The sequence below is a fragment of the Vigna radiata genome, chromosome 8 (assembly GCF_000741045.1).
Source record: "Vigna radiata var. radiata cultivar VC1973A chromosome 8, Vradiata_ver6, whole genome shotgun sequence".
NCBI lineage: Eukaryota > Viridiplantae > Streptophyta > Magnoliopsida > Fabales > Fabaceae > Vigna > Vigna radiata.
The window spans coordinates 6648377-6661069 of NC_028358.1; the positions used below are offsets into that span (position 1 = coordinate 6648377).

Consider the following 12693-nt stretch of genomic DNA (forward strand, 5'->3'; position numbering starts at 1 on the left):
TTCAAATGAATTTTATTTATTTTACATTTTTATTATATAATTTGAAATATATTTTTTATTTTGTATTCTTATTTATACAATTCAAAATATATATAAATTATATAATTTGAGATATAAAATTCATATTTTAAATTATATAATCTTAAATATAAAATAAAAATATATTTTTTGAATTATAAAATTTAGAATAAATAATAAGAATTACATTATAAATTATATAATTAGAAATAAACATTAAAAAAATTGAAACTTTTTAAATATATAGAGGTAGATGAAGAAATCTCCCTTTAAAAGGAACTATGGAGCTAAGTGATCCTTAAATATAATTAAGATAAAATCCTTATATACATTGACAAAATAAAATCCATGAAAGATGTAAAAAAAATCTAATTAACATGCATTTGAAAAATAGTATTATGGACATTAGTAAGGAAAACTGAGTAAGACTTATATAAATGAAGAAAACATTCCATCAAAAAAATAACTATTGTTGAATATAGTGAAAAATTATATATATGAGATTAATCTTGTGTTGAATATGCATTTAGAATCATCTATTTATAATAGAAAAAATATGGGTTAAGTCTAAAATACAAATAAGAAATAATAACAAACTAAAAGATGAAATATAAATATAACATAAAGATAATATATCTAAAACTCCGTCTCAAGCTGATGAATACAAATCGTATGTACCAAGTTTGTTACAAATATAGTCAATTATCGGTCCCCATAAAGACTTAGTGAAAATGTCTGCTAACTGATCACTTGAATTGACGAACTCAGTCTTGATATCTCCAGATACAATCTTCTCTCGAATGAAATGACAGTCAATCTCAATGTGTTTAGCCCTCTCATGAAAGATAGGATTAGAACTAATATGAAGAGTAGCATGATTGTCACATATAAGCGTCATTGAGTGACATCTTCAAATTGTAATTCTTCAAGCAATTGCTTAAGCCAAACAAGCTCACAAGTGACTGAGGTCGTAGCTCTATATATTCTGCTTCTATACTAAATCTTGCCACAACATTTTGTTTCTTGCTTTTCCAAGAGATCAAGTTACCACTAATGGAGACACAATATTCGAATGTAGATCTTCTGTTAGAAGGAGATCCTGCCCAATCAGCATCAAAATAACAAACCACTCTTGTATGGTTACTAGAACCATATAACAACCATTTTCTAAGAGATCCTTTAATGTACTTTAATATACGAATAATTGCATTCCAAAGATCTTCACATGAGGAATTAAGGAATTGGCTTACCACACTAACTGCAAAGGAAATGTCAAGACGAGTAACTATAAGATAATTCAATTTTCCAACTAGTCTATATTTCTCACGATTAGGCTCCCCCTGTTTTGGTAGAAGTTTAGTATTAGGATCCATGGGTGTGTCCATAGGTTTTGAACTCATCAACCTAGTTTCCTCCAAAATATCCAATGCATATTTTCTTTGAGATATAACAATAACATCGTTAGATTATGCCACCACAATACCCAAGAAATAGCTAAGTTTGTCAAGATCTTTGGTCTGAAAATGGTTCCAAAGATGTTGTTTCATCTTTTAGATGCAATGACTATCACTACTTGTAAGAACAATGTCATAAACATATACTATCAAGTAGACAAATCCAATACTCGTGTGACGGTAAAAGGCTGAATGATCTGCCTCATACCGGGTCATACCAAATTGTTGAACAACATTACTAAATTTTTCAAACCAGGCCCTAGGAGATTGTTTTAGGCCAACCCAGAAGACTCCCCCTGAGCAAAAAATCTTGGAGGTTGCTCCATATAAATCTCTTCTTGCAAATCTCCGTTAAGGAATGCATTTTTTACATCCAATTGATAAAGAGGCCATTGCTAAAGAGCCGCCATGGCTATAAATAAACAAACAAATGTCATCTTTGTCACTGGAAGAAAAGTATCACCATAATCCAATCCAAAAGTTTGTGTGTAACCTTTGGCCACAAGACGAGCTTTGAGCCGATCAATAGTTTCATCAGGACCAACTTTGATAGCAAAAACCCACCTGCAACCAACAACTTCCATATGGTAATGAAACAAGCTCTCAAGTTCCACTACTTTAAAGAGCACTTAGTTCGTGTAGCATGGCCTGACGCCAACCAGGATAGGCTAAGGCATCAGTAACAGATTTTGGGATGGTCACAGAAGAAATAGACGAAAGGCAGGTATAAAAAGATGAAGACAATCTATGATAACTTAAAGCAAGATAATGTGGAGAGAGATTACGAGTAGAACATATACATTTTCAGAGGGCAATTGGAAGGGTAGACTCAATTGTCAGAGGTGGAGGAGACAAGGTAGTTGGCACTTGAATTGGGTCACTTGGTGGTTATTGAGAACACCTGGTGAACTAGGCACAATTGAAGGAGCACAAACAACAAGAGTATTGATAGTGTTAGAAGGAGATATATCAGAAGAAGAATGATCGTTAAAATAAAAGGAAGACTCATTGAAGGTGACATCTGTAGATATAAAATAGCGATCAAGAGAAGGAGAAAAACACTTGTATCCTTTCTTTGATTTAGTAAAGCCTAAAAAGACACATTTGTGTGATCGAGGGGCTAACTTATCAAGACCATAACTAAAATTATGAACAAAACATGTAGACCCAAAAACTTTTAGAGAAAAAGGGTGAAGGGGTTCATGAGGAAATAAGATAAAATGGGGTATTTTATTATCTAAAGCAGAAGAGAGCATGTGATTAATGAGATAAAATGCAGTATGAATAGCATCACCCCAAAAATATTGAGGAACGTTACCGTGAATTAAAAGAGTATGAGTTGTTTCAATAAGATGTCTATTTTTTGTGCTCAGCCACCCCATTTTGTTGAGGTGTATAAGCACATGAAGTTTGGTGGAGAAAACAATGAAAAGCCATAAATTGTTGAAAAGAATGGGAAAGATATTCACGACCATTATCACTACGCAAAGTTTGAATAGAAACATCAAATTGAGTTTTAATTTCTTTATAAAAGGTTTGAAAAAGATACAATAAATCAGAACGATTTTTCATTAAAAATAGCCAAGTACATCTAAAATAATCATTAATAAAAGTAACGAAATATTGAAAACCTAAATTAGACTTAACACGGCTAGGTCCCCAAATGACAGAATGGACTAAGGCAAAAGGGGATGAAGCACATTGTGAGACACGAAGAAAGGACTATGAATATGTTTTCTCAATTGACACGACTCATAGACCAAATTAGACAACTTGGATAAGCTAGGAACGAGTTGTTCCAATTTGGCAAGATTAGGATGACATAATTACGTATGAAGAAGAGATGGAGACTCCATAACTGCATCAATATGTGTAGAGGGGCGAAAATGATAAAGACCATGAGACTCACATCTGGTGTCAATCACCTGTCTCGAACTCCGGTCCTAGAAACAAACAGAACCTTTGTTAAAAGAAATATTACAATCAAGAGAACGAGTTAGATGACTAATAGATATAAGTTAAAAGGGGACCCAGGGACATAAAAAACATTATTAATGGATAAAAAAGGAAAAATGTTAGGTTTAATCATTTAGATTGTCCTTATTTATGTTGGGTTTTCTCAATTAGGTCCCAGTATTTTAAAACGTCTCAATTAAGTCCCTATTTTTGCAAAATTGAATCAATTAAGGGTTTGCCGTTAACTTAGGTAAACAGTGTTAAAATTGAGTGTGTGTGGCATCCAAGCTTGGCTGAGGTGTCAGTTATTATACTGTTTTCTCACAATTTTTTAATTAAATTTAATTGGAAATAATTGATGGAACATATTACATTTCGATTAAGCCCCATGTTCCGAAATCAGGGGTTTTACCCCTTCAATTCATTTCTGACTCTCTCAGCCCTGAGAAAACACAGAGGCTCGAGATTTCTCTCCCTCTCGAAGGGTTAGCCCCTCTTGAACCCACGCACACCACCGCCTCAGTCAACCGGAATCACCACTGCAATGGCCCTCCCGGTCCGTCCAAAGAGTCACTGGCGACCTTCGCCGGCCACAACGTTTTCCCCCTTTCTCCCTCTCGCTCCGATAACCCTAGAAGCCCCCCATCTCCGCTGGCAACCACAAGCCACTCTCGCCTCCATCCAACTGATCCAGCCACCATGACGGATCCCCATTTCGTCCAAGGCGTCGTCGGCGAACACTGTTGGCCACAACATTTAACCATTCCTGACTCCTCTCTGCGCGCAAGAACGAGGCGCCATCGCCGTTCGTGATGTGCCCAATCGTCACCGACATGAGCCACCACCATAGAATCGCCCTCAAGCCCTAGAATCTCGTCGCCTAACGTCATCGCAAACACCACCCAGACCGCCACTCTCAAATTGTGTCACCTCCACTAGTCAGGGCCGTCGTTTGCCTTCTCATGGCCTTGGACGATTTACAGGTTGGATGATGGTATGATGCGAGAGTTGGTTCAGTGCAGATAGGATACAAGCTTGTGCGTGGGGCTGGAAATTGATTTTGCTTCTTGGTGATTGGTTTTATTTTTGTAGATTTTTGTAGTGCAGGTCGAGCAAGATGGTGTGATGCATGAGTTAGGATGGAGGTTCTAACGGAGTGATTCTGGTGAAGATGGACATACTGGTTCTGGTTCTAATGTTTTCTTTTTTCTGCTTTGTTTCTCTGGTGAGGATATAGCTTAAAAACAAATGGGAGGTTTTTGAAGTGGATTAAAAGCAGAAGGAATTTTCATGGCTTCATTGTGCTCAGGGGAATAGGATGAAGGAGTGCAATGAGAATATAGAACAGAAAATGGAGCACTCCTAATATGAGAAAATGGAACAATGAAATTTAATTAAAAAAATGTGAGAAAACCAACTCAGCTCACCATCCTAACACCTCAACCAAGTCTGGATGTCACGCACACTCAATTTTAACACCGTTTACCCAAATTAACGACAAATCCTTAATTGATTCAATTTTGCAAAAATAGGGACTTAATTGAAACGTTTTAAAATACTGGGACCTAATTGAGAAAACCCAACACAAATAGGGACATTCTAAATGATTAAACCAAAATGTTAATAGTCCCAACACCATGAGCTAAAACTCTAGATCCATCAGCCATTGTAACAGAAGGTAAATGATTCATAAAGGATACAGAGGAAAACAAAGATTTGTTACCAGTAATGTGATATGTGACTTCCAAGTAAAAAACCCAAGAGTTAAGAAAAGAAGATGGACTCAAACTAATACAAGATGTACCTGTGTGTGCTACAGATGCAGTGGAACTAGAAGGTTGTTGGTCCTTATACCATTTGAGAAATTTACTGAAAATAACAGAGTCATAAGTAATATCAGATGAAAGAGGAACCCTAGTAGGTAATTGTGACAGAGGAGCAGTTTGAACAATATTAGCAGATCTAGGAGGGCGACCATGTAATGCATAACACCTCTCAATCATGTGGCCTAGCTTGCCACAATGGCTACACTTGAGATGTCCTTTTCTCGGTTTTCGAGAGTGATCGTGATCATGACGTTGAGATGACAACGTAGAGGAAACATATGTATTATTGATTAGTTTACTAGGTACACGCAAAAGAGTGGAACAAGTATAATTAAAGTGGGAACAACGGGTGAACCCAAAATCTAATCATGAATATGAGAATACTCATCAGTAAGGTCGTGCAATGCCAGTAGCATGAAGAACTTTGACCATTGCTCTATTTCTTTGGCAGGAGTAGAGGCCGGAGGCAATAACTCATTAAATTCATGAAAAAGAGCATGTTTTTACCCATATATTCAGTCATAGAGTCCTAATTCCGAGGAACAACAACATTGAGAAGATCATGACAAACACCATAAAGATGTTGAGTATCATTGGTATATAATAATTTGGCGTGTTCCCCAGATTCCAAAACATGTTTCGTAGGAACGAAAAAATTGTTTTAAAGAGGAATGAAGGGTACCCTTAAGAACAATGCATAAACGAGCATCAACTTTCAACCAATGGGTAACCGTAGTGGAATCAATAGTTATCACGTTTTGAGTAATATGATCAAGATATTCCTGACTCTTAAGCCAAAGTTTAACGTCTGATGCCCAAGTCGAATAATTAAAACCATTTAAGTTATCTATAGATAAATGCACATTGACATAGTTAGTATATATGGACAGGTCAAAAGCCATGAACAAGCAAGAGAGTAGAAACCTAGGACTCAAAAGAGGCCCAATCAACACAGCCAAACCAGATCTGGATAGGGGAGGTCATGATAAGTCCAATGAAGGTGGTCAATGACGGAGACAACGACACACGCGTTGTCATGAACAACTATAAAGTATAATGGAATCAAACTGTGATAGGTACTTGAGAGCGTGTTTGGACTCTGATGGTAGTGATCTTGGTAGAGAGGAGAAAAAATGTGGTCACCGGTTGAAACTCATGCTCGGGTGATGGTGACAGCGGCGACAACGACTCTAACATCGACAATGACGACTTTAATGGTAGCGAGACGACTCTAATGGCGGCAGCCGTTGTGGTGGACAAGGCCAATGAACAAAGAACCTTATGTTCTAGATACCATGTTGAATATAGTGAAAAAGTATGTATGAGATTAATCTTCTTTGTGTTGAATATACACATAGGTCCTTTATTTATAATAAAATAAATATGAACTAAACTCAAAATACAAATAAGAAATAATAACAAACTAAAAAATAAAAGTTAAATATAACATAAAGATAATATATCTAACCACTCTTATAGATATTAATTGAAAAATATTTACTTACATTGGTTAAAAAACAATTTGTCAATACAAAAATCTTACAATGATTGAGAAATAATCCTACCAGTGTTAATAGAAAAGTCTCACTATAGTTAAATAAACAACTAAGATATTGTGATTTTATTTGAATTGAAGATGTCCCAACTAAAGTCAGGGCAAACCGTGAAGAAAGTATAAAAGAAATGTAGATAAGAGAAAGGGAAGCACGAATAACTTAAAATACTTACTTTTTCTTTAAAATCTGAAATTCTTTAATTTTAATTGGTGAAATTACTCTTTTAGTTTTTCACAATTTCAATTTCTTTTAAAATTAGCCAAACAATATAATTTATCATAAAACATTTCAAATTATTTATAAAAATAAATTACCCTTTAAATATTCCTTATCCAAATACAATCTAACGGCTACAAAGTTGGCTACAACCCTTTGAATGGGATCAACAAAAGAAATAGAACTTAAGAATAACAAAAATCTAAAACCGAAATTGAACATGAACTTGTCAAACAATAACAATTTGAGTGAAACTATTTCCGAATAAATAACATTGCTCTCTGCATAAATAAAATCTCTTGATATCTCGCATAGCTAACTTCCAGGCACAATGTCAGATAGCATATCAAGTTTAACTTTGCTTAGAACATTCTAATTTTTCATTCAACAACTTCCAAGAGCAAATCTCAACGTAAAACAATTGTCAACCCTTTTCTCCATGCTGGCAACCCATTTATTCACATCTCAACTCAATGATTTTAAACTTGATATTTAATGCATATGCCCTTAAAAATTGTTAAGCCACCATGCCAATGAATAACTTGTATGCATAGTACAACTTGAAGAACTTTAAGAAATTAAAGAAAACTGGTTGAACTAATAAAATGTAGCCTCCAGTTTTATTTAACAGCAAAACAATGCTCTATCTTCCATAAACAGCATAAAATTTCATTGTTAAAGAGTGTAATTTTCTATAAAAACTTGTCACTTTTGATTTCTTAGGTAACACTGTTGAGGCAATGATAAACAAAATTGATGCTCTTTATTAAGTTACATTTTGTGCTTACACATTCCTGTCCATCTAATTTAGTACACACAATTGAACTGTTCAAGTGTTTGAGTCAACTGCTTATCATGCCGAGCATCAACGACATCAATGATTGAATCCATGTTATTTGTTCAAACATCAATAGTAATATAACCTCATCTGTTTAGCTTAAAAATAAAAGTAGAATCCAGTGTTTTGCTGAATCCTTGAGCTCACAGCAAGGTGACGAACAAAATACAATGAAGCGTATAAATCTTACTCTCAAGCAGTAGCATAACAAATACAGGCTTTCATGTTTCTGAATCATGGCAAGAAACAAATACAGAAAACTAAAATTCTCAAAGGCCAAAAACATGCAGTTTATTATAATTTAACACATAGACAGAGAGAGTGAGAGAGTAGTTCACATAATACAAAGGCTTCCTTCATATTAGGAAGAACCAATATTAATGATTATCCATTCAATGTTACAACCAGTACACAAGATTCAATGATGTCTGTCTAAGTGATCAACGACCCTAACAGCTCTATGAATGTCTAATATCAATTCGTGTGTTGAAAACCTAATCTTCTCACAAGATATCTTAAAAACAAACAAAAAAGAGAGAAGAGCTGCAGCAGCCTGAAAAACTAACTCTTACAAAGGTGAGGCAATGCGTGTAGATTGGTACATGTTGGCAAAACTCAGACATAAGTGACGATCTCTATGATCCCCCCAACCTCCCCAGCCTTTAAACCCTGCTTTATAACCAGGTTGATTCTCATATGTGTGGACATTCCAATCTAATTCAATGTTAGAAACCGTGTCAGACTGTTCTACATCAATGTTCACCATGCCATTGTCCATGCAAGCCTTATTCTCCCCCTGACCCTGATGCAAGCCACATTTCCCAAAATGAACGGCACTTGTCCTAGGACCTCGTAATGAGTAAACAGGACTACCAAATGAAGGATAAACAGTTGCCCACATTGTGATATCCCAATTATAGTCATCAAAGAAACAAAACTCTCTAGCCTTATTGTGTATTTTCTTCCAAACAGTTCTATTGAAAGAGTAACCCACGTTTCCCATTCTCTCAGCAATCAAACTTGCCCACCCTTCACCTCTAGAGTTCACATCAGAAGGTGCTAAATTAGCAGCATAACAATCAGGACATTTCTTAGGCTTCAACGAAGTTAGAATCTGCAAGTTGCGATAGGCATTGGGAAATATGAAGTGGTCTTCTTCAATGAAAAGAATGTGACCAGAATGATCCCTCGTTTCTCTCAAACCATCCCACACCGTGTTCATCATCCACCACCAATGATGCTTCAGCGATACAATCTTTGGCGAGCGATGGTTTCCATACTGATCAGGATTCCCCTTGCAATGCTTTGCTGTGGCATCATCCTTATCCTTGCAGTCATCAGCCGAAACCCCAGGAAAACTATCAGAAAACAAATGGGGTGAATAGGGTGCATATATCTGTTTAACTTGGCAAAACCTGATACCCTCAATGATCTTGTTCATCTTCTCAAAGTACCCATCATGACTAACAATTAGTAAGGTCTCGTCGATCCCCACCACATGAGAAAGGCTCTCAACAACCACCTTCAGATACTGAGGCCGGTTGTGAACATACAGAACAACAATGATATGATTCTTCGCAAGAGTGGGATACAAATCCAAGTTTCTTGGAGGCAACCCATTTATCTTTTCCAATCTAAGTGACAAGTCACTCTGTTGGGGTAGATCATGCCACTTCTCAAACTTCAAGTCATGATGGTATGCATCAACATTGTCAGTATCATGAGTCACAATTGTTGTTGATGTTGAATTTGATGCAAGAAGAAAAATCAGAAGCAAAACCCCACATAAAGTAACAAACACCACAGATAACAGGCGGCACAAGGCCACATCTCTAAGTCTAAGGCGGGGTTTCTTGTAAGCAGCCATAATAGTAGAACTAACCATACAGTGGCAAGACGAAAAGCATCAGACGGACTCTAAATTCATTCACAAATTACATCAAACATGATATATACAAGCAAATTGACCACAAAATATGAACTACTGATAAAAAAAAAAAAAAAAATAGATACATCATAAGAAAGAGAAAGAGTTTTGAGTGCCCAAAACCTTTGATGATGGTTTTGATGTAGAGATTGAAGCAGCCATCGCGAAAAACCACTTTTACTTGGAGCTAAAAAACAAAACTTTGCACTTCCTCTAACATGGAAATAGAATCAAACACAAAAACCAAGGATGCGATGATAAAATAAGCACGACCCTTTTGGGTATGGGATCAAAAGTGGAGTGGCGAAAAAAGAAGCGTGGAATTGGATGCAGAAAATATGAGAAAGGTGGAGACTTGGAAGAGGAAAGGAAAAATATTTTTTTTTTTAATAAAACGTATAAAACACGACAGAAAGAGAAGTTTGAACTGCAGGCAGGGCGATGGAAAAACCAAAGATTTGATGGATCGGGTCGAGTCGGGTATGACGGCTATGAGAAGCAAGAGAGTCAAGGGAAAATATCGATTTAATGCTAGAGGAAACAAGTGAATTTTCAGACTTCAAAAATTCATGCTTCCCACTTTTACTTTTATTATGTGCTTTCATAGTAATTTATCATAATTTATCCTTAAATACTTTGTAATTATAGTATTATAAAATTTAATAAATAGTATTTACTTTTAAATTTTTTAATAAAATTAATAATATTTTGTTTTAATAATAATTGTAATATCTATTTTTTTATTTTTTATTTATTGTTATAAAAAAATTTAATATGCTATTTATTTATTATTATCATAAAAAATAATAGATTCTCATTGTATTTCCATTAGTTAATATAAAAGTCATTGTCATTTTATTTTTCTATTTATTTATGAATTTTTTTTCTTTTGAATTTTGTGTCTTTTTCTTTTTTATATAGTATTTTTTTACTATTTTTAAAAATGTTTGTTCTTAGAATACGTTATTATGGTACCATTTTAATTCTTGGCTTAATACTATTTTTGATTTCAATTTTGGTTATCTTTGTTTGAGATGGTCCTAATTTTTTAAAATATTCAATGTAGTCCTAAAGATTGTAATTTGTGTTCAATTTAGTCCTTTTTGTAAACGTTGTTTAAATCGTTAGTCGATCAAATGTCCAGCTATGCAATCAGTGAATAACGTGGACACTTTAACTACGTCACCATAGAGCGCTACCATCGTTGTTCATCTTCTCCGTCCAGCAACCACCCAAAAACACCACGAGGGCCATCTTCCCCTTCCTCCACCATGGATCTCAATTAACGCCACTGTCTCTCCTTCTCAAACCATCACCATGGCGGCCCAACAGCTTGTGAGAACTCACCTACAAAGAAACCCATATCTCATTTTCTTCCTAAGCCGCCACTACAGCGCTGCCGCCAACACCGTGTCGTTGTGCCATCAACAGCAGCCATCGTTGCCAAACTCCATGGCCGTCGTGAAATTAACTCCATTTTCATCACATGTAAACCCAGAAATCAGAAAATTCCAATGGCCATGGAACCCTAAATCGAGCTGTTGTTCAACCTTGCGAGCGTCACGCGCAATCCTCAACACATCACCATCATTAACCGCATTAGAAACATGTAGAAGAACCCAGAAATTGCAAACTCCTTTGATGCACAAAGCTTCAACCACCATCGCAGAAGGCCATGTCTTTTTCAACGCCTAGCCGCAAAAGCCTCTGTAATCGCAAAAATCACCGTGATGACAACATCTTTCACCTACAAATTCCAAAATCAACATAACCCTAACTCGTAGTTTGTAAATATTATTTATTCAATATTATAGTAATTTGTAAATTATTTATTCAAAAAATATTGACCTTGTAACTTTCTATTTTAATAGTATAAAACTACTAAAATAAAAGGTTACATAATTGATAATTTGCAAGAAACTTGAGATTTATAGAGATGGAGAATATACACTCGTAGAACAAACATATATATATATATATATATATATATATATATATATATATATATATATATATATATATATATATATATTAAAATGCCTTTTGCCAAATGGAGAAAGGCCCTCAAGCTAGGACCATGGTGGGTTATGCACTTGTATGATGGAATAGTTGGACCATCCCAAGCTACTACACAAGGTTAGTTCGTTAATCAACGCCTAAGGTCAAGAAAAACCTCTAGATTATGACCTCCTACTACTCTCACAATGCCTCACCCCTCTCTACTTGAGAATGAATGACCATTAGAATATCAAAATAGTCCATCGGAACTAAGCTTCTTACATTCATATCAACAACACATGAAATCACCCATGGAAATTTCCTCATTAGAATCCCTTTTTAATCATGCTTCAATTACATACATAACCTCAAGAATAAACCATCATGTACCCCAATTCATATTATAAATTAGTTCAAACTTAAAGATAAGTATCATAAACTAATCATTCAAACAATCACATACATTGAGAACACACCTTAAGAAATACATACATACATACATACATACATATATATATATATATATATATATATATATATAGGTTTGCTAATTTACGTAATGGGGTTTTTCAGTTGGTACATTTTAGGGGTTAAATATGTTTTTAGTCCCTATATTTTGGGGCGATTTTGGTTTTAGTCCCTCTTTCAAACCAAGGTACAATTTAGTCCTTCAATTTTAAAAAATTCTGGTTTTATTCATTTTTACCAAAATTTTTTAACTTTATTTGTTGTTTCAAACGCGTTTCTCAGTTAACATTGAAGCAAAAATGTGTCAAACAATGTAAACAATCCAAATGCTATAATGAAACGTGCTTAAAACAGCAAATAAAGTTAAAAAAATTTGATAAAAAGGACTAAAATCAGAGTTTTCTAAAGTTGAAGGACTAAATTGTACCTTAGTTTG

General features: G+C 34.9%; 1 protein-coding gene across 1 annotated transcript; it reads right to left on the reverse strand.

The window, feature by feature from the left end:
• Positions 1-8130: 8130 nt before the first annotated feature.
• LOC106769957 (alpha-1,6-mannosyl-glycoprotein 2-beta-N-acetylglucosaminyltransferase) lies at positions 8131-10300 on the reverse strand. The gene has a single exon (XM_014655771.2). The coding sequence runs from the start codon at positions 9747-9749 to the stop codon at positions 8433-8435; it is 1317 nt and encodes a 438-aa protein (XP_014511257.1). The 5' UTR covers positions 9750-10300; the 3' UTR covers positions 8131-8432.
• Between the last annotated feature and the right edge of the window lie 2393 nt (positions 10301-12693).

What these genes read in the sequence shown, in the direction of transcription:
- LOC106769957 (XM_014655771.2), bottom strand. Translation starts at nt 9,749, where the DNA reads ATGGTTAGTTCTACTATTATGGCTGCTTACAAGAAACCCCGCCTTAGA.